Raw genomic sequence first — 23,325 nt, forward strand, 5'->3', positions numbered from 1 at the left:
CCCATGCATTGTCTTATGTGATTCATCTTTTAATGAAATAAAAACTTCTGCTTTAAGAGCCCATTATCCATAAAAACTCAGTCACTTATAATGAATGAACCAATATCTTCTGGCTTTTACACGTTCACTATTTGAGCAACACCGAACCTTTTTTTAGGTGAATCTACATAAAGATGGATCAGAAAACTGTGTTTAAGAACTATTGTCTTAGAAAAAAAAAAAAAATCTTAATTTTCTCTGGCATTAGAAAGCAGTCCTCAGTGAATTAACCGACATGCTTACACTTCAGGACTAAAAACCAAGCAAACCTAAAAGTCTAAAAATACTCAATTTCAAAGAGCTACCACAGTTACTTCCCTATGTAAATCAACAGTTATTTCTAGAAAGCTGGGGACATCCTTTTGAGAGTATTAAAACTGTTTTCACTATGCTCTTTTTTGAGGATTAGTCTCTCAGACTGTGAGGGATGCTTTCAAATCCAGGTGCAGGCACTGGGGCATTTCCCACTGTACTGAGAAGGGCAAAAAGCTGTTGAGAACAGCTTGCAGGTTTTGCCACTTGGTACCCTAAGATTTTTCACTCCAGTTTTAATGAAGAAAGGCTTATGTTCTCAACTGCCAGCCCTGTATTCGTATTTTTCTATCTGTTGGCCAATTTTAATCCAATTTGACATAGTTAGGAGGTAGTGTCTTACAAATTTTATGAAAATAGGCAGATTGAGAAAGGAGCAAAATCCTACTAGTATCTCTACTGAGGGATGGCAGTCAGAGTTCAGTGCTCATCCCTCCTGCTTGGCGTATCAGGCATTTGCCCAGATACATTTTTCCAGAGTATTTTGCCCAGAGCATTTTTCCACAGAGGGTTGACAGCAAAATTTTCAGTCATTTTTCTAACTTTCAACTGCTGCAAGGAGGACTGGGCACTGAGGACTGTAAAAGAAGCAGCCTATCCCTCCCAGGGTCTCAACAACATCTATACTGGATCTAAGCAGCAAGAAACAAGCTGACTGATCTGGATGCAGATGGGAGGGAGTAAGACACACAGCTGACATGGAGAAGGAGACAAAGAAAATACTGGGATAGAAGTCGTTAAAGAAAGGAGGTAAGGTAAGGAAGTCTTGAACTAATAATTACTGAGAGAAGGAGAAAAAAGCTGAGGAGCAGAGGAATGAGAAAGGTAGCTCCTGAAGTTAGACAAGGAGTTGGGGGGGGGGGGGGGGGGGGGAAGTGCATGGGACCTTCTGTAATTATAAGTCCAAACCACACACATAAGGGAGGAGTTTCAATCTTCTTCAATCCTCTTTTGAAAAAAATGTAACCCCATCCCATAAAGATATCTTTTTACATAAGGATATCTTTTTACATCTTTTTGTATAAGGAATCATTATACTAAAAATAATTGAGTTATATTGGAAATTATGATGCATGTATTTGAATGTTATAAAGCCAAAGCTTTTTTACTCAGTTGCAGCTCATGTGAAGAGAGAGAAATCCATTTCAACTGCAGAGATAGTTGGTATGTCATGAATAACCAAACCACTCCCTGTCCTCCCCTACCTGTTCCCCTACACACAGTGTAAACAAGGACAAAACAAAAATACTCCAACATTCTGACAGAAAATTCTGTGAGATCTACTCTGCCACATAGGCAAGCAGGTATCATCCACTTTTTAGTTTACTGTCTTTCAACTGAGCAGCACAAAAGCTTAAAATGTTATGAGAAACTATTTTTTTTTTTCCAAAACAGAAGCTGGTATTACCTCTATCCTCCTTTCCACCCCCCAATTCCAAGTGTGCACTTGGCAGCTATCCATTGCCATCTGGTGACTCTGAAACAACACTGGTCAGGACTCAAAAGCCAACAACAAACATGGAACTGGAAGCAGAAGACTGAAGCTGTCCTTAAGGTTCATACTCAAGGGGTTCGTATTCTCCTTCCCCTATGCTAGCGGACTGCGTTGCTGTCTCATTATTTATCAGAATGGCAGCCTCAAATCCAGATACATTATTCATACATGAATTGCACAGGAAGCTCTTCTGGAAGCATTCAGGAAGCAAGATGGGATGCAAAAATATACTATGCACACAAATGTACTTCTACCCCTCAAAGGATGAACACTGTCAAATTGACATCAATAAAACCCCAGAAGTATATGCTATAATAAACTTTCAAAACCAGAAAATATTGCAAAACCAAAGAATGTGAGCTTTCAAACGTGACTTTACCATAATAGGAAAAGTATTTTAAAAACTCTAACTTTAATATTTCATCAGGAAAGACACAGCATTTAAAAACATTATTGGTTTATTTCAAGCGAAAAGAATAGCAAAAATGTTGGTTATGAAAATAATATCAGTCCCAGATCCTATTACTTGAAGGAGGATGCTTTTAGAAAAAAGTCTGGACTTAATAAATTAATGAGGGAGGTTTATACAAACTTGGTCCCATACATCAAATAATTTTAAACAAGTTGCATAAAAGAGTGCATTTTACGAAGCAATACTATAGTTGAGGAGAGAGTACATTAACAACTTACTCTCAGACGGGCAAGCTGAATAGCAGAAAATTCTCTCACACCATTAACTACTGGAACCAGTCTATTATACAAAGCCTAGAAAAAACATACAAGAAGTTAATCAAATAAAAAAAAGTTACAGCTAGGAACTATCTAAATAAAAAGCTAATGCTTTTATTTTATTTGGACTAATTTCAGTAAGAATTTCCCAACCACGTAAGTTGTGGACTTCTGGTTAGCCATTTAAAAAACAATTCTGAAAAGGTGGTAGGTTTTTGAGCAATGCCTATGATTTAGCAGTCTAAATCCAATTACCAAAACGAATGTGTTTCTATGTTTCACCAAAAAACCATGTATTATTTTTAAAATTGGGAACCCTTTAAAACTTTAGCCAAGGTCCAATATTCAAACTGTAACTGTCATTTGCAAACTGGCCTAAATGCGCATTTGTGTCATACCAAGTAAAGGGGCTATGACAACCCTGCTCAGTTTTAACACTGTAGTCAAAAAAAGGAGGCTCCTTCCTTTACTTTCTCCCTTTAAAGACTCAAGTTAACATTTGTATTAAGGTCACAACAGATTTAGTGGAGGAAAGAGGATGCAGTTTATTTTCCCCACAACCCCTTCTTCTTAAGGTATATCATACCCAACTATACATCAGAAGTGTAATTTTTAACTTTAAAAGGAGTATACACATTATTAAAAAGAATAAGATTTAGAGAGAGAGAAAACATCTTTTATTAGACTATTTAGAACAGTCCGAAATAGCTGACAAGGTTCTGGGTGTAAAATCCTTATTTCAAAGACTATCTTACGATAGCTATTTGCCATAAAAAATATATTCTATAAGCCTAATTTCCCAGCAGAACACAGAATGGCTTCAGCAATAGTTTTTGTTCACATGGTGAAAATATAAAGAGATAATCAACTTACTTTGCTTTGAAATGTAGTTTATTGAAAAATTGTCAGGAAAAAATGCCATGTGGATATTAGAAAATAATTCTCACCTTATCAGACTGAGTGTTCTCATGCAAGATCCTAGCATCAATAGCAGCAGCCAGCAAATTATTGGCAGCAGTTATAGCATGAATATCTCCAGTCAAATGAAGGTTGAACTAGAAGGTGAAAACAACAATAAAATCTTTTTATAAGAAACTATTTAACTCAATTTATTATTCTCAGACAGATTAGCAGAAACAATCCCTGCCACCTCCATGAGGCTGCAGCACAGATTAGTCACCTATCAGCGTAGATGAAATATTATCAGGCTGAAAATACACCAAGCTATACAAAGGACTTGTTTTCACCTGAGCATGTAGTAAACTACCCTTAGTTTAGCCAAACAAAGCCACAGACATCTTTATTCTTTGCTAAATGATCCAAGAATGAAAAGCCCAGGGCTATGGTTCCACATCGTTAATACTAAATCAGTTTACTGTCAGTGTTTACTGTTTGACCCAGACCAGAGGTGCAGATTTCTGCTGAATCCCCCGGAGCACACCGTGCGTGCCAGCTTCAGGGGTGCACGCCAGCTTTCTGCTAGCCACGGGAGAACTGCCTGCAGCTGATCAGGCATGAACTTTGCTGATACAAAGTTTGCCCAACAAAGCTTTGTGAAAAAATCTGAAATCAGCAGTTTAGATTAGATGAGAACTTGTGTTACACAGGTACTGTATTTTTTATATATCTCTGACAGAAGGAGGCGGAAGGTCAGTTTTAATTGCGCTGCAGCACTGACTGCAGAGGGGGACCTACACCAGCCCCGACTGCGCTCGCTCTCACGTGCAACAGGGGATCAAAACTGTAACTGAGCGCTTCTTCAGGGACTTCTGCTTGGATCAGCTCTGCACTTGCAAGGTGGTACTTCACCAGTTGGGGCCACGGAGTGGTTTTGTTGAACTTTAAATTAGGCTCTTTCAGGGTGAAACCACTGTGCATTTCCAAGCAAGCACTGTAAATATATGCATAAGCTTAGCCATACTATCCTTATGTGCCCCATTGCCCAGCGAGTCTGCTTGCGTTTTGTGCTCTGGAAGCCAACACAAAACTCCACTGTCCGCTACAGCGTGCTGAAGGCGCCGGGTGCACGGCTAAGCCTGCTGGGGGCAAGGGAGGGAGGCTAAGGAAGGCACCCAGCTCGGATGGCGGCAGCCAACTGAAAAGAAACACTACACACGGTCTACGTTTCACCTCTGTCCTTGACCCAGCCTGTCCATAAACACACGGATCACGTAGCTTTACACCGTGAATGTTGTGCTAGGCAAGGGTGGACACTTTAGGCAGAGTATCGCTGTTTTCACAGTGAGAGTGTTTTGAAAGCATGTACCCAGCTGGTTCTTTCCAAAGCCGGCATGTGATTTTCAGAAGCCCTCGAAGAGGGCTAGGGGTGATGCCGTCTTCAACAGAAACCCATTTACTTGTGGGTAGAGGAGAGCTGCAGATTAATTTAGAGGTAAGAAAACAATTCTTTCACTCTGACAGTGCCAGGGCCCCAGGGGCACCACCAGCCCTGACTGTCCCTGCCCGGCCCCCCAGGGCTCCCTCACGGCCCAGGGCCCCATGTCAGCCCCGGGGCCATCAGCCCCTGCCCCAGTAACACCACAACAGGGCTCCTCTCCAGCTCCCCACAGCCCTGCCCTGCCCGGCCATGGGCCCCACTGAGCCAGGCCCATGTCCCATCCTGGCCTTGGCCCATCCCCAGGGAGGTGCCCGATGCCCGGGTCGGGGCTGCTCCAGCGCACCCGGCTGCCTGCTCCTGGCTGGGGGTGGGACAGACCCTGGCTGCCAGGCCCTGCAGCTCCCCAGCAGCCTGCACCTGTGGAGAATAGTTTTTCTTCTCTGTTTCATCACGGTTGTTGAGCCAAATCATCTTCCTTTTACTTATCTAGCAAAAGTTGTGGTATTCACCCCTCTGCAGTATTCTGGGCACGTCTCACAGTACCACAGGAGGGTCAGCCTGGCTAAAAACAAGTCAATTTTGCCAGTCAGTGACTTCTGCTAAAAAGAAATATTAAATCTACATTTGAAAAAGAAATTTCCTCAACCCACCAGCCCTGGGCCTCCCTGCCTTTTCCTGCTCCAACAGAAAAGTAATGCTTTCTCATTCTCTTTTGCAATAGATGCGGATATAAAAGGAAAAACAGCAGTAGCCAGCTCTTTGTCTTGTATGTTACTCATGGACAGTGGGCTTTCTTCTCAGGAAGCATGTGAAGGATAGCTGAGATGTTACAAACATGTATAGTATCTGTGCAACGTTTTTGCACCCCTACTCCGCAGCTCCCCCACATCACACAAGCAGGCGTGCGGAGACGGCAAGGGCCACGTGGAGGCGGCAAGGGCCACCCCAGTTCTCGAGGCAGACCATCACCACCGTCCAAGTGCTGCATCGGCCACCTTGGCCTGTCCACCCCTCCCAGAGGGACAGGGACTTGCTGCCTCCCCCACTGTCTCACCTCCTCCATGGGAATCACTTGAGCATATCCACCACCGGCTGCTCCACCTGCACAGGAAAGCATATGGTCACATCAGATTTGCACCAGTTTTGGAAAAAAAACAACCACCCTTAAACACACGAAGTGAAACATAGAGTATTGACGACACATTTGTCTGCATTTTGATTTCTATTAGGCGATCAATAATCCACCCAAATAAAGAGGATTTCCTTAAACCTTGCTGGCTTTTTTCAGCAGGCAGTAAAAAGGAAATTCTTGATCTGAAAGCCTACACGTGATGGCTGGCCCAGACTTTGGCTAGCTAAGGGTTACCCTCTGCTCCTGCCCAGATTTAGGACACAGTCATGCACATGCAGCTGTTGGGTGGAAAGACATAGCAGTCACGAGCAAGCACTGCTTCTGAATGAAACCTTCACACCCTTGCCTGAGCACTCCTTCCCCACTGCCTCTCAGGGTACAGGCAAAGGAGTTCGCTGTAGCCTACGCACAAGTTGAGTGGAGGGATTAAAGCACTCACATGCACCAGTCTTGGCTGAGAAGCACCAAGCACCAGGAGCCTTCCAGCTGAAATCAAACTTGTTAACTTAAACTTCAGCAAAGCAAAGTAGAGCAGATGGGGAGTGCTTGCCCAGTTAGGCACCAATCTCAGCTGAGAAATGGCAAAAAAAAAGATTGCATTACTTCCTATCAGCATTGAAGACAGGCTTGAACTCTGGCTGGCTCTTACTTGGCCCTCAGGCTCTTAAAGGGTTTCTAGGCAAAAAGGCAGCAGCCCACAATTAGGGGGGGGCAACTCAGAAGAACAGAAAGAAGAGGTTCAGACCTAGCCAAACATATGATGTAGACACAGCTGAACCATACGTATAACTGCCAACTTCCTTAGCTTGGATATTTCAAATCAATACAAGTGGATTTAGGACTCTTCCTCAAGGAAGAATTAAACCGTAACATTTAAAGACATCTTTAGAGAGTCTCCAGGCAGAGGAGTGGCTGGAAGCGTGTGTACTCACACAAAACTCCTCCTGGCTAACTCATTCCCATGCCTTTCATTATGTCTGGGCTTTATCTGCATTATCAGTACACGTTAAGTACGTGAACATAGATATGAACATTGCATGGGAAGACGTGTGCAAGAAACCTTTATCTATTAGTTATATACTTATCAAAAAATCCAATACGTTACCATTCAGACAATCCACTGAGTTAGTGAAGTAACTAAGGAATTAAAAAAGAAGGGGGCGGGGGGGGGGCAAAAAAAGCAGTATTTCCTTTTAATCTGAAAGAGGTCATAGAGTCTGCAAATATGACGTACCTTTAACTCCAAAAGTAGGTCCTTGGGAAGGTTGTCTCAGACAAGCAAAGGAATTAATGTTAAGGTGTGCAGTAAGTGCCTGAACAAGACCAATTGTGACTGTGCTTTTCCCCTCTCCTAAGGGTGTAGGGGTTATTCTAGCAAAACAAGAAAAAAGATTAATCAAATTCTTTGCTGATGTCAGCCTGGCTAAGGATATCACAACTTACAGCTTTTGATTTCAATGAAGAATATTTGCACAGCAAATTTCAATAAGATTACTTTGTCTCCACAAAAATACTGCCACAATGTTAGTCCCTAGCTCAAGTTGGAATGCTAATATACATGTGTCTTCTATTTAAGCAATTTACTATGATAGCAGAAAAAGAGAAGATTATTTTGGCAACGGTTCTAAAAAGAATATATTGAATTTAGACATTTTTATTACGGCACAAAAGTCTCACCAGTTTCATTAACAAACCATCCATCAAGATACTCTGAGCATGCATTAATACTTTTCTGTAGTAATGCATGAGAGGTTTTATTCCCACTGCTCAAACTTTGAATGAAATAATAGAATATTTTAAATTAAATAACCAATACTTTTGTTTGTAGAGCTCAACTATCCCTCTCCAGCTTCCATGTCATTGTAACCCTCAGCAATGACAGATCAACTGCTTTTTTAAATAAAACAGGACACAAAAGTCACTATATTCAACTGAACATGATTTATCTTACACTTATGTTTCGCGATATTTTTGCAGACTTAAGGGTGATGAGGGACAATTACAACCACAGTCCGACCTCCCATACAAAAGCTCAAAAACCTCATGCTACAACTCCCACATCTAGACCATAACTGAATCAGGACAGAATTTTAGAAAGACATCCAATCTTGAATAGAGACTCTAACCTCCACTCAAAGACTCTATTCTTGTCCCTTTAATGACGGGACAATGACAGCTGATTTTGCAAGTAGAAAACTTCATCAGCCTTCTGTGAATGAGACACCTCACTTAAAGTGATCTCCTCTCTACTTTCAAGGGCAGCACACTGGTTTATGATCCATGTTAAAAGTGGGGGGGTGTTGGGTTTTTTCCTTTTTTTTTTTTTTTTTTCCTTCCTTGAAGTATGAACACATCTCACCATCTCCAAAATGCATTCAAATGATTCATTTGAGGCACAGCATTTCTCCTTCTGACTTGCAAAAGAAGAAAGCCCCAGTCCTTTTTCCACGCACACCACTCTCACACCACACAAGTCCTATTTTTTGGCAAAGTGTAACCATTCATATCTTTGCTGCCTTCACCACCTGCAGAGAAGCAAGTACCTTAGTGAAGTTGGCATTGAGAACTAATGTTCATTCCCAAGGAAATACAAGCATGTACACGCATCCCAGTCAGAGGAACCCTTATCCTATGACCTCTTCAAAACTTGAGCTAAAACATCTAGCTCTAATTAGAAACACTTCCTTTCCCAACTAGTAATTTTTCCAAGATATTGCTATTCTCACATCACAATTCAAATGGCATAAAAACATTAGCAAAGTTGTCAAATGCAAGGAGACATCTGCATTGTCTCCTTGCCTTTAAGATTCAGCTTAGTTTGGTTAGTTCACAGATTGACAAAAGCCCTTCTTTGTCCCACAAAATGTAAATACATGAAAAACATTAACTTGTCACAAATCTATCTTTTATATCATCATCAGATCCTGGGCTTTTTGTTAAAAAAAGAAGCCTTTGTTAGATATGTCTGGAAAAATTTGGGCAATAGGAGGCAAGCCAAATTAACATCATCTATACTGTTCTAGGAAAGAATTTCCTATTCAGAAAAGTAATGTTTTAATTCAAGTTCCAGTGAAATCAATAGGGTTTAGTACATCTATATGTGATTCCTTGAACTGAGAGCCTTCAGAAATAGTACTTTGTCTACTGATGCTTTGAACTACTCTTGTATGACCACGTAGCACATGGGCTACTTAATTTGGGCATTTGTTTTTAGTAATTTTTTCCCATGTTTATATCAAGTTTGCCAACCATCGGATTCTAAAGCATCGTCAATAACTTACTACCCAGACTATTTTGTCATCCCGCCTTCCTAGAACCGCACTCCCTCGACTTAAAAGGGAATTAACAGATTTTTAGCAAAATATCTCTGTAGAGCCAACAAAAGGTGGGAGATTTAGAGCATATCCTAAGAAGAATCCATTTTATCTACTCTCAAAAGCCATTTTACCTACTCTCAAAAGTGGTTTGGGTCCCTGTCACCTTTTTATCCATACTATGCCTTCTTATTTCCTTCTGATGTACCGCAGGAGCACAGAATGCTACTTCATTTCTTCCACGTTTGCAGCTCCTAGAAGAATGGGTACTTTTTAACTTCTACATTGTCATGACAGCAAGCCCTCCCGATTTTACTGTTGCTACAATGATAGCTTCTGGTTTTCCCACCACTGTTTCTGCCATCTCCATTTTGTCCCAGGATGCTTACTTTTGTACAGAGATGCTTCTTCCAGAGCACCACAGCCAGGTTAACTCACTTTCACTACCAGTTCACCCTCCTGACTACTGTTCTAACACTGGTTGCCCAAAACCCGTTCAAATCATTATTAGCATGGTTTCTCCTTGCTCCTTGTTCTCCTACTGTCTCATTCACTTTTGTCTATTGCCCTAATCTCATTTACTTGATCCTCTTATTCCTGTGCATTAAAGCCAGATTTAAAGAATGTATGAGTAATCTCGAGGCGTTACTGCACTCATTCAAAGACTTAACAAGATAATAACTCTTTAAGCTATTAGTTATTTAAAAAACAACACCACCACAACAAACAAAAAACCCACCAAAAAGCAAACTATCCTGCTATGAAAAAGACACCTGTAACTGTTTAATGGAAGTTAGCAGTAAAGGACTTCCCACAAACCCCAAAAACTCAGTGCACACAACGGCTACGCTGCTAAAAGAACAACTTGTATTTGCAGTGCTTCCTGTTGGTGGTTACCTCTATTTTTGAACATCGGGCACATGAAGTTCACATTCGAGAGAATTCAGAGGCACCGTCACTAGGTTATTTACTCAAGTGCAGCTCAAAACACGGCAGAAGGCTGACCTGGCATGCACAGCTGCACAGAGACTTTTTACAATTCTTATGAAACAAGTAACACCACAGATGCAGCCTACTATTCAGTAAAGGAAAGGAAACTGGAATTGACAAATACATAACCAGAAGGCATATTGGTAGTTGCATGAAGAATAGTATCTACTTGTCCCAGAAGATACACACAATCAAGTGCCACATTACTAAAATGCTCTGGTAATCCAGCTGGCCTATTCTAAATGGCTATGCAAAACGAGCCAGACAGCACTGGAAACTTTCTATGAGAAAGACCTTTTTCCAGAGGACAAAAAGAGAAACACACCATTGCTCATTGATCAAACTGGGAGGAACAGACGATTGCCTCTCCTGAATTTCCAGTACATTGATTCTCTGCACCAGCCATATCCCTACTGAGAATGTGGCACTCTGGGAGAACCAGCCTCCACCAAAGTGGGGGCAAAAATGAACTAGAGCAAGCTTGTTTTCACCAGTGTACTCATGCAAGCACACAATGGTTTGCAGCAGTAAACGGACATGTCTTTGCAGACAGGACCTCGACTTCATCAAATCTGCTTGGCTTCAACAGATTCATTTTCAGTTTACTAGAGTTACTCAGATAACTATCTAAAGGCTCAAAATGTCTAAAGGCAGCTGTGATGGAGGAAGAAAACCAGCAACCAGACTTCCATAAACAGTCTACAGCACTTGGGTAACATTCTCCCATGAAACCTCATCCAACTGCAGCAGGTAGGAACAGGCAGAAACCCCTGAGAAGTCAAAATCAGGAGCCTGATTTTTCAGTCTCTTTCCACCTAACAGAATTAACAAAACATGAGGACTCTTCCCATCACGCTATTCATTGAAGCCAGACTGCTCTAGACAGTTCACTTACCTATCCCCAACTTCTCATCTTACATGAGATGCCCTGGCAGGACACCTTTGATTCTCAGAGGCTCACTAGCAGCCTGGAGACTACAGGACAAACCTTAAGAGCTAAACAGTTATTTAACAGTTTCAATAGTCTCCAGAACCTCAGTTTTAAATATTAGTTTAAAAAAAAAAAAGCCAAACAAAAAAACCCGACACCCCTGCCCCCCCCAAAATTAAGAGATATTTCTATTCTAATAATTTCCTTAGAAAATTTATTTTAAATATCCTCCCTTTTGTACCTGGCCTACTTTGATCAGTCTTTATAAATGAAATAATCTACTTAAGCTGTTTTGTGGACATGGAGATGTTTTTGCTGGCTACACTACTGAGCCTACACTCTTCCAACTTAGGTCACTAGCTCGCATGAGTATAAAATTACAACTGCCAATGGCTAACTTTAGCTCAATTGTGCAATGCTGTGTTTTGACCTTATGCAAATCTAGAAAAAACACTCCTTTAAAATACAGTAAATTTTAATGAACTTCAAGAGACTTTTACACCTATTTGCATTATTCTCCAAATTTCTTTAATATGTTTTCAATCTAAACACAGAAACCCCACAATCATTTTCCTCCTTAAAACTACTTTCTTTACCATCTACCAAGCAGTCACCAGCTCCTTGGCAAAGTCTTCCATAACATTGGAAAGCCTTCTGTCTTTATGTATATCAAAACAAAGATAAGAACATGCAGACTTTTTGTTTGTTTGTTATACATCACATTAGCTTACAGTGGAGCTGTGTCTGTGGGAAAGCTACATGAGGTCTCCCGAAGAGAAAATAAATAAACAGTGAGATGATACACTGCACCAGCTGTAACCTCCTCACAGCTACCCCAGCCATTGTGACTCCAGCAAGAACTTTACTGGATATGTGACAATTCTGCTCTTTCAAATTTCCTATCTTCAATTCATCAGTATCAGCAATTTCAAAGATTTTGATGAGTTCGCTGTTCCCGTGACCCACATGGAAACTTGTGAAGCCTAGCTACGGAAGGCATGGGCAATCGAGTTCCTCACCTACATACACCTCCCATCCACGATTACAACTGTCAGAAATTTATTTCTGAGCACAGAAGTGTTGCAACTCCTGTCACTTCATCGAGGTGAGATTATGACAACATTGCAGTGGCATCCTCAAAATGGGACTGGAGCTTCCACATACAAAAGCACAGTGATCACTGTGAAGCTAAAATGCCTGAACAAAGCCAGAGTGCCTCGTCTGACTGAGCAACCCACAACTACAAACTCTCAAAAGCCAATGAAGACCCATCCAAGACAACCCCCATCAGGAGCTGTGCAACGACATGACGAATACATGACAAACTGTCTCAGCCACGACTTTGCTTTGGACTGTCAGATACTTCGGTACAACACAATGGTATTTTCCCCTCTTATTCTTCCCTGTATTTTTCCTTTTTTTTTTTTTTTTTTTTTTTTATGTCTACCATTTTTCTTATCTTTTAAGCACATTGTGGCCCAAGAAATACAGTGAACAGAAATACAATCCGATACATACCCATTAGAAGTAAAATGCAATTCCAAATCTGAAAATCCTGTCCCTAAGATATTTACCATCACACAACTTGTATGAGCATTAAGTTAGTATTTATTTCCCTCCATTTTTGTCTTACCAAAAAGGTAGTTCATCACAAAACAATCTATTAATGTTAGGTGAAAAGTACTGATTTTAAATTTTCCAGCACTCAAAATCCAATACACTTCTTACTAAAAGCAGCATTACATTTCATAATTTTTACACATTCTATTATTCCTCAGCTTGCATTTTTGAAGTTAACAAGTTTCCATAACTAACTGGGAAAAGCCACAGCACTGGAGAATTTAAAAACAAAATGCTGGAACACACACAGAGTCTAACAAATTTTAGATGTAGTTTCATATTGTGTTTACGAATATGCTATCTACATGCTTTAATGCATGACTATGTTACCCTGGGCACTAAACTTGGCTACTAGGTCATGCACAAGCTTCATTCATTTGCATGCTCTCAGCTTGCAGTGAATGGGAGGCAGTTTGAGTCAACATATCCTGCAACGTAATTTTTTTATTAGCACACTAAAAGCCTGTATACAGGCAGTTGATGCCCACGAGCTAATTACTCCATGATAACTCGTGGCTCTGACCCCAAGGTGTCTTAAGCCCTATAACAAGTCACACACACACAGAAAAAAGTGAGAATGAAAAAAAGTGAAGAGAATGCTCTCCACAGCAGAAAATGGAAAAGTTATGAAGAAATTAAGTCTTCATCCTATTTTTGGGTGACATGATCTGTTAATCAAACTGCAATTTTTCAGCATACGAAGTATGTATTGGATGAGGCATTTAGGTGTATTTGTGTGCATTCAGAAAGTGCAAAGAAGACTTTCCAGTTAGTAGCAACTTTTTTAAAAGTCACAAATACAGCTATCCTTAGAGATAAAAAGGTACATTTGGTTGCATTTGCTATTCAGAACAAGTTTGGGCTGTAGCACATCAGGAATAAACTAGAAGAGCATTTGCAGCAAATATTTATCATTTCTAGACATCACGAAACATTTAAACCTGATTGTGGAATTACAGGCACAAATATCACTGGCTGCATCATGGACAGAGGTTGGAGATTTCGCAGCTTGTTGATTACACACACACACTTTTCACTCCCTTCACGTATTAAAAGTTCACATCATACGTAATAAATATTTCCATCAGACCAAATTCCCTGAAGTATAAGCATATATCTTAAATCTTTCCTCTGAAGCAATGAAAACTTATTCTGTAGACCTATACTGCACCAGTCTAAAAGAATTTCTAAATATCTTTGGTTATTGTGAACAAACATAATAATCCAAATGGCAGGTTTTGGTTGACCTTGCCTTGGCAGGGAGAGGATAAAGAAGGCACCTGAGGGTATTATGCCACTCCCCAACTTCCACACTTGAGTGATATTCAGTTTTCATTGTACTGAACATTTGCCCACCAGATGCAGCTCCCCACTTTTCTCAAAATCATTGTCTGCTACAAGTCATTTCAGCAAATGAGAACAGCTGAGAACACATAAACATGAGTTATATATATATATCTTTTACATGTACAATATTTCAAAGTCAAACTTTGAACTCTCTCAGAAGAAAAGGTTCCCACTGCTGTAGCCACCTTGCCCAGGCACTCCCCATGCAGCAGATGTGGCTTTGTACTCGCTCCAGGAGATGCAATGACTCCAGAGAAGTTACAAATAACAGCATATTGCATAATCAAGTTGTGTAGGTACCAAACCCAGCCATTTGTTTGTGAAACACAGTTCAGTCTTTATACACGTTATATAAGCCTAAAAAGATACAATTTTCTATTTGTTGCCAGCTTTTCATCTTGCTAGTCAAAACTTCCCCATTTCTTCCACATGTATATACACTTCTGTCTGTGCCAACAAAACAGCATTGAGACAATTGCTTGAGATACCTTCCTTGAAGGAGACTGGGAGACAAAGCAGCGTGAAGAAACGTAAGCACTGGTGCATACAATGTGACACAACTAAAATCCACCTGAATGGGGCTTTGCATCATGCTATCTTCCACGACGAGACATTTTCAAATAACCTCTGCTTCTGTGAGACTCTGCTGCTAGAGAAGCCTGGCACAGGCTGCAGCATGGTGCCCAAGTGATGCAGTTGACAACATGAGCCTGAAAGTACACAGTAGCAACTTTCTTCAAACTCGGCCAAATGCCGAATCTGCTTTTCTTTCTCCAAAGCAGCAAAATACAAAATAAAACTCTACCGAAGGAAACCAAGCTCAACCAGCTATTATTTCCTTCTCTTAAACAACTGCTCCAACATTCTCCAGGAACATCTTTACACATTGCAGCTCTATCACATAGCTTTGAAGACAGCTTCATAACTTGCCTGCCTCAGCTTTGTAACATCAAGTCTCTCAGTCTACAATGGCTCTATCTCAGACAGTGCCAGAAATCCAGGTTGTCCCACAGGAAGGTAGTAAAGCAAAGAGTTTGTGAAACGCTACCCCAGCTGAGGAATTGGTAGATCAAGGCAGTTAAGAATAGCCTTCTCCTTCTGGATCAGCCTAAAGCTGTATTTCAAACCTGATTGGTTTTACTTACAAGGAAGCAACCATATAGATTAATTCAGAATATAAAGAACACATTCCAATTTAAATATTAATGAAAACCTTCACATGTTTGTCACAATTAGAAGTTTGAACTTAGCAAACTAGGTGAATGAAAAAATGTTGTGTCACTAAATGCAGAAAAAACCCGTAGCTCTTCAGAAGAGAAGCACATAATTCCTGCTGAGCATAGCATTTGCTATAATCATGGGAACAGTGAGCAGGATAAGCCTGCCCGGAGACATGTCTGCATTTCAGAGAAAAAACATAGCTTTTTTAACTTTGTAATCTGTTCTTCAATAAAAAAAGTATTTATTGTTAATATCAACTGACTAGCATGCAGCTTCTGTTAAAGTTTGTTTATAAACAGCCACAATACATACAGACTTAAATATTCAAGTTAAACATTTAAAATTCTGATAGTAAGAAAAACTCCACACACCAACAGACAACATTTAAGAAGCTTAGAACAAACTACCTTCTATAAAATATACTTTACTTCAGTAATAACAGTTTGGAAGAAAAGTTGCGTTACTTCAAAAAATTTCAAAAACTGCTCGCTTTCAGAAAAGAGCCATATACAGCCGAAAACATTCGGGGTTCTTATTTGTGTAATGTATTAAAAAAGATGTAAGCTGCATGTTTATATTAATGTGAGTGGAAAGAGTGGACATTAATGACATTACTGTGCATTCTTACCCAGCAACTAGAACATATTTTCCATCTGGTTGATCCTTTAACCTTTCCAGCAGGGACAAACGTACTTTGGCTTTGGTTTGGCCATAGATCTCAATTTCATCTGTAAGCAATCCTATCTCCTTGGCAAGTACATCAACAGCTTTTGGACTCTGTGCTCGGGAAATCTCAATATCACTGGAAAAGAAAACAAACAGGAGCCAGGAGATTTCTCTCAGCTTAGGTGGTCGACGACAGAGCACAAAACAACAGCAAATACTCTAACAATGGGGTTATTGTAATCAGTTTTTCAATCCTCTCACATTTTATTAACCAAACCTAAATATTAGCTAACACCTAATATAACATTGAAGATCACGTGCAGTGTTTGTTAATTGTTACAATTTCACAGAGTTCCCTCGTTTAATCAGATTCCAAATATTACGTAATGCTTTCATATCAAGCTAGAGACGTGTCTGCTGGATGCTCAAGCATGTCCCACTGGAATGGATGTTTCTGTTTTTGTTTCTCTTCTCTTCCCTCCCAGTATATTTCAGCACACACACTTTACTAAAAAGCGCATACATTCCTTGGCCAACAGTCACATAAACACATTAGCTAAACCTGATGCTGGTGCATGTAGCGCCTTTCATCAGAGGGTACGGCCAAGCAAGCTAAGCCTCGCTACTCCCTCATGAGGGCACCAAGGGAATCAACTCACACACTTCTAAAACACGGGTAAACTGAAGATGGCCACATAGCAGGAGTCTAATGCACAGGACACAGGCCAGCTAAGTGCAGTGAGCTTAGGAACTATTTCCAGCAAGGACTGTGAGTGGCAGCTGAGGCAAGAGAACAAGCATGGAGCAAGCACACATGGTAGATTGCTTGAGGGGAGGTGGCTGTAGGCTGGGGGACACTATTGTATCTGCATTTCCTGACTTAAACCACCTGGGGTCTTTGGGTTTAATACTCCTTCATGGATTCTTCATTTGTGAGCTTGACCTAGTTGCCCCTTGTATCCACATAAGCGTTTAGCAGCTGCAAACTCCCGCGGCAGTAAAGTCCAGGGCCTGGCACACAAGATGCGAGGAGTTGTCTCCTTTGGCTTTGAATTGCTCACATCACCACAAAAGCAAGTCAAAAAATTACCAAGAGATTAATTACTTTCAGCCTAACCAGGCTAAATTCCTTCCTGCATTTTCAGTTGATTACAATATTTTTAAGAGAGAACCTGGCAATGGCATCAAAGCTAATGTCCTGAACTTTCAAACAGTCTGCAAGACCTCAAATATCCACAGATGAACACAGAACTACTGCCAGATCCCAACTCTACATGTGGACTTTGGCTGTTCTGCATCCACCAGCAAATGATCAGTTTGTGCCAACTTAATTGCTTGCAATTCTTTGAGGATATCCTAAACTGGGACCATTATTCAATTCCAATTCTCAAGTATCCCACTTTTGCACCCTGCAGCAGCTAAGCGAAACCCAGAAATCATCCATCCAAACAATGACATAATCCAGTACTACAGGACAAGAAGATACTCAATCACAGCACTCAATGGTTGGGCTGCAGACCATTTCATTGCATATACTAACCTGGAATCTGCTTTCTTTCAAAGACATACTAAGCGCATCCTCTTGCGTAGAAGGATATACCTTTGGCTCTCGTATGCATTACTTCAAACACAACTAGCCATAAAAATGTGTCAAGAACACAAGATGGAGTGGCTTACAAACATCACATGACAAAGAATATTTAAAGTTTTCATGCAGAACTCTCTATATAAAAACAACTTAAGTCCCAGAAAAAAATCAGTAGGTTGAGGACAGCGTGGTCCCTTAAAGATTTAAGCAAGGAAAATTTGTAGGGTGACTATTCTCCTATTAAAGCAATTGATATATTTGGCAACGGGAGAAGGATGTAGACTAATATGACAAAGTTAATCTGCCTTTTTTTTTCTCCAACTAAATATCTCAGCCTCTTTACTAAAAGACAAAATCTATTACTGCAAATCTCAGGTCAGACTACCAAGACTCCCTGCAGCAATCTCAGCCCTTCCTACTTCCCTTATCTCTTGGGCCACAAATGCCTCCCCCTCATAGTTCTGGAAGAAACAACAAGGCTTTTCCCACCCTGCAGGTACCATTACTAGCAAAAAGTGGAAGAAGAAAAACTAACCAAGATGTACACTTATAAATAAATTAAAAGGTAAAGAATTTCTATATTTCTAAAATTACAAATATTTGTAGAAGGCAAGTAAAAATGACAGTGGATGTCACCAGTTCTCCGTTGGTAAAACCACTGCTGTTGTCATTTTCCCATCTGAAATTCCCTCAAGAACCTTCAAGGCAACTAGGCTTTTAACAACGTAGAAACCCTTTAATGACAGACTGCACACTAATACATGCAATAAAGTGATAAAAGGCATAATTTCACAATGAATTGACATTTATACCTTAACTACTACTGGGGCTAAACAACACACATGAAATGTTTATGTCTAGTCTATTATTTCTGGTAAAAGTATTTTCTAAAACACAGGAAATTAAAGATTTGATTATAACTAGTATTTAGAAGTCTACATTTGTAGCTAGCTCTTTTAGTTTGACAATATATTCTCTATATTGGGAATACCAGAACTATCCAATAAGTTATGTTATTCAATATTGCTGGAAATGTGCAACAGTGGTTCTTCTGCACGAATGAGAATTGTTAAGCAAGAAGTCCACCATTGACAATGGTAAGTCGTAATTTACAAAATATGGGAAAACTTAAAAGATGGGGGAAGGTTCTATATCTTCTCAGCCTGTGTGCTGGAATTTTTTTTTTTTACTGCATATTTGTAAGAAAATCTTCCATTCCATTTCCAATATCTTTGGAAATACTTCAATTAACACCCAGATCTCACAGAAATCAAAAAGCAGATGTTCCTAGTTTTAGGGCTTAAGCAGCTTTGCCTCATTTTCAATGAAAACTCCATCTGTTTCCACACAACATGGTGTATTACTGTAAGATTACATTTTATTGCAGGATGCTTTCCATGTGATGAGTTATTTTACATTTAAAAAAGACATAAAGCTATAGAGTTATCAAATAAATGGAAGTCCTATTACTGGTTATATTATATGCCATTATATATTAATTATGTAAATACTTATGTACTAAACACACAATGTCATAGAGAGGCTTGGGAATACATTTTTGAGAGTTTTTTCACCATCACACTCATGACATCACATGCTTTAATATACCTTTTAACTGTATTATTTAAGGACAGATTTTTCAGGCTTTAATTCTAGAAATGCTGCATAATGGCCCAGGAAAAGCTCAAGCATTTCTTCCCCCTTGTGCCCCCAGGTACAACACAAAACTCATTCTTTTGGCATCTCTGTTTTAAATTACAGTTGCGTCCAATCCCATTAAACTGTTGTAAGAGACAGTGAAAACTGAATCAGAATGCTTAGAAAATAAAACATTTGGTTACAGCTTTCCAAAAACACAGCAGTGGGATTCAGAATTACAGAATCACTGAGCGGCTGAGGTTGGAAGGGATCTCTGGAGGTCACCTGCTCACACAGGGCCACCTAGAGCCAGTCAGTTGCCCAGGACCATGTCCAGGTGGCTTTTGAATATCTCCAAGGATGGAGACTCCACAACCTCCATGGGCAATCTGTGCCAGCACTTGGTTACCCTCACAGTAAAAAAGTGTTTCATGATGTTCAGATGGGGCTTCCTATGTTTCAGTTTGTGCCCATTGCCTCTGGTCCTGCCACTGGGCACCACTGAAAAGAGCCTCACTTCGTCCTCTTTGTACCCTTTGTACCCTTGTATTTACATACATTGTATTTATACACATTGATAAGATCCCCCTGAGCCTTCTCTTCTCCAGGCCGAGCAGTCCCAGCTCTCTCCACCTTTCCTCCTGTGTGAGGTGCTCCAGTCTCTTTATCATCTACATGGCCCAGAAGCATGCATACAAAAAAGCACATAAAAATTTCGAAGATTTCCTACATGGCAGAACCTCACTTCAAGTCATTGGTTGTTCTCTCTGTCACCCAATGCAACCAACACACAGCAAAGCACTTTAGCACACCAAAGGGCTCAGGCTGCTCTAAATGTCAGAGATGTCAGCAACTGTGCCAAGGCAGACCTAAAATCCCTGCAGGCTGGACATGAGCCTTGGGAGGTGAATGACAGAAACTGATTGAAAAGATTCTGCCTATGAGAATAAATACGCTTCCTGGTTTTCACATCTACACAGGAATTTAAAAGTCTAACGCAAAAGAAAGTACTTCTACTGAGGGAAGAAAATAAATACAAGATCAAATGCCACTGAAATCACTGAGCCTTAACTAGATCCATAAACACCTCCCTACATTAGGGTTTAGTGATTAGGAACTTCCTATATTTTGTATTTCTGTTGACATGCCATAAGGCTTCACCTCCCTCCCTCAATGAAACCTTCCAGCTTTAGGTCTTCATTAAATAAAGCTTGGCTCCAATGCACATCATAAAAGTAAAAATTGATAGGAAACAGAAGGACATGGTCACAATGAGGCATACAACAAAAAGGCACAACATGTAGTCCACATAAGCAGATTAAAAAATAACTAGGCATGGACCATTTTTAAGTTCATTGTCACATTTAACATTTGCCTACTCTTTTTTTTTTTTTTTTTTTTAATTTAAAAAACCCCAAACACTTATTACCTGGGCACTGGGGAGAGGGGCTGCAGTTTCAAGCAGCGGAGGTCCCACTTCCTGTACTGCTGGGACTTGATCCATCGCTCCGTGTTTTTTACCATGTTCTGTTTTTAAAAAAGAAAAAAGCACACGCCAGCTGCATCATAAATGCTGAACCCTAATTTCAAATGATCTCACAAGTATGTTGAAATAGCTTTTATGGCAAAGGCTAACAAAAAGCAAACTTAAAAATCTTTCCATTTCATGGTTTTAGGATGAAAGAAAAAACAACCACTGCACTATTAACTGTCCTATTGTTTGTCTATATTTCAGAAAGAGACAAGACCATTAACACATAAGTGGCAGAGAAAAGTCGCTAATCAGGCACTTGGAGATTTTATTCCAGCAAAACGGAGAATTACTTTTGTTCTCTCACACCTTAAAAATAATGGAAGATATTAATTGTTCACTGACTGACTCATGCTGCTTCCACATAAAACAACAAACTTTTGGACCCTCTACTCATCACGCCACAAAAAATGTGCACAGGTATAATTAATCTTCACCGTCTTACCAGAATAAATAACATTAGTCTACTGATACAAGTGCTTTTGCCAAGCTTTACTGTAATCATCAGAATTATGATTTTTAATTTACCTTTCTCTAACTAAATGTAACAGGCATGACTCACCCTAACTAACTGATTAAGAGTTGCTATTAAAATGGAAGGCGGGTAAGGTGTTCAAAAGAGCAAAACAAAAATTAAAATCTAACCTGTAGAAGCCATTTCTACAACTTAAAGAAAGAGTAACAAATTTACAATGTTTGAAGTCACACTAACCTGCATTCGCATCGCTATTGCGAGAGAACCAACAGCGTTTTCAGCAGCATGGTTGTTTTGCTGACCATAGTTGTGTTTCTCTGTAAAACAGAAGTATTGCACTAATAAATCACAAAGCTTTTGTGAGTGGCAGCATGTGCATTTGAAAGCTATGTCCAAACAAAACATTTCTGAACGTTGACTTGAAATTTAACAATGTCACTGACAAAAATATAAGGTGGCTTCTTTAACACTTCAAATGAAATCACCCAGGAGGATGGATATAGTGTGAAAATCAGAGAACTGTATGCTCTGAAGCGCATTATGCAAATGCAAACATGCATATGATGAAGCATATACATACTTGAAAAAGAAAATAAGGAAACACAGAGGTTAATTCCAGGATCCCAATAATTGCTTCTGGACAAAACCAACCAACCAAACAAAAACCCCCAAAACAAAAAAAACCCACCAGACAGCTGTGAGGACTTGAAAAGCTATATATATTTTTATACAGAACACCTACATGAGCATGGTAAAAACTGTCTTCTTTTCCACACACCCATTAGAGCGAGAGAACAATGAAATGATTACAAAATACTATATAGAATTATTATCCAATGGGATTTATAACTTGGAATGAGAATACGCAAAATTTTTTGAGCAGCAAAAGTTATCTTCATCAATGACATTAAAAGTAGATATTCTGAAAAGCCTATACAATTCAGAGTGACTCCAACTTTAGAGGCATTTATAATTGTCTCTAGTGGCAATATATCATATGATAATCACACATTAGCTACCCTAACTAAATATATTATTTTGTCATTTTCCTGTAATCCTTCTTTTGGCTTGTTCTTCCGTTGTTGCTTATTGACTTTTATCTAGACACAATTTCTCCAAAATTCACATCCTAGTCTCTGCGGGCACATCAAGGCCCTAGTCGCATTCTGAAGGGCGTAGACATAACTGTAATAAAAAATAACTGTACGCTGACAGCTTTAACCTTTCCGCCACAGGGGAACTGAAGTGCAAACCCTGACCTGGTCAAGCTCTACTCGCTCTACTCATCCCATCTGTACCGATCGTAAACCGCGCACGTTGCCTCGCACAATCACCCCTCCCGACATGGGTCCCGGCGGCGGTGGGGCACGGAAGCCTCGGGCTGGAGCCGGAGAGGCAGGCAGAGGCATGCAGAGCAGCCAGCACAGCACCCACCCCACCCCACCCCACCCAGCTCCAGCCCTCCCTTTCACACCCGCCACCGAGAGAGCAAGAGACCCTTTCTGCAGACACCCGCAGCCTCCTTCAGTATGGTTTCTAATCCTTTCTCAAACTTTCTTGCCAGCAGGCACCTATGTGTCAGTGACAAAGCTAACCAAGCAGAAGGTGACAGGCCTGACACTGAACTCTCATTAAGGAAGTGTCTGAAAAGTCCTTCTACTTGCATTAACACTTGCCATTTAAAAAAAAAAAAAAAAAATCTTCTGGAGATGCTCAGTTTTAGAGTCAGACAGAGGAGTTTTACTGGAACAGTCTATCACAGTCATAAATTGACTGTTGTTGCTTTGAGACCAGGCTGGGAGAGCTGCCAAAGAGAAACGAAGTAGGAAGAATGAAGTTTAAAATCCCCTTTCAGACAGCTGTGCTTTAGAGAAACATTTCAACTTTTTTATGCTATTTGGCTTAATAGAACTTCTTTATCAGGGCAGAGCTAGCATGTGTGTGAATACTTATCAGAAT

At 40.1% G+C, this 23,325-nt stretch overlaps 1 protein-coding gene across 1 annotated transcript in view; it reads right to left on the reverse strand.

Moving 5' to 3' along the window:
- The window catches only part of LOC142408456 (monofunctional C1-tetrahydrofolate synthase, mitochondrial-like), a 124,560-nt gene extending 118,017 nt beyond the window's left edge, over positions 1-6,543 (reverse strand). Inside the window, exons 1-4 of the mRNA XM_075498987.1 lie at positions 6,485-6,543; positions 5,968-6,014; positions 3,523-3,630; positions 2,537-2,611 (exon numbers count right to left, since the gene is read on the reverse strand). Of these exons, the coding sequence (XP_075355102.1) occupies positions 2,537-2,611; positions 3,523-3,630; positions 5,968-5,976 (192 nt within the window). The 5' untranslated portion in view covers positions 5,977-6,014; positions 6,485-6,543. The remainder of the gene's footprint in view (positions 1-2,536; positions 2,612-3,522; positions 3,631-5,967; positions 6,015-6,484) is intronic.
- Positions 6,544-23,325: the final 16,782 nt, after the last annotated feature.

Source organism: Mycteria americana, chromosome 3, assembly GCF_035582795.1.
Source record: "Mycteria americana isolate JAX WOST 10 ecotype Jacksonville Zoo and Gardens chromosome 3, USCA_MyAme_1.0, whole genome shotgun sequence".
In the NCBI taxonomy this organism is placed as follows: Eukaryota; Metazoa; Chordata; class Aves; order Ciconiiformes; family Ciconiidae; genus Mycteria; species Mycteria americana.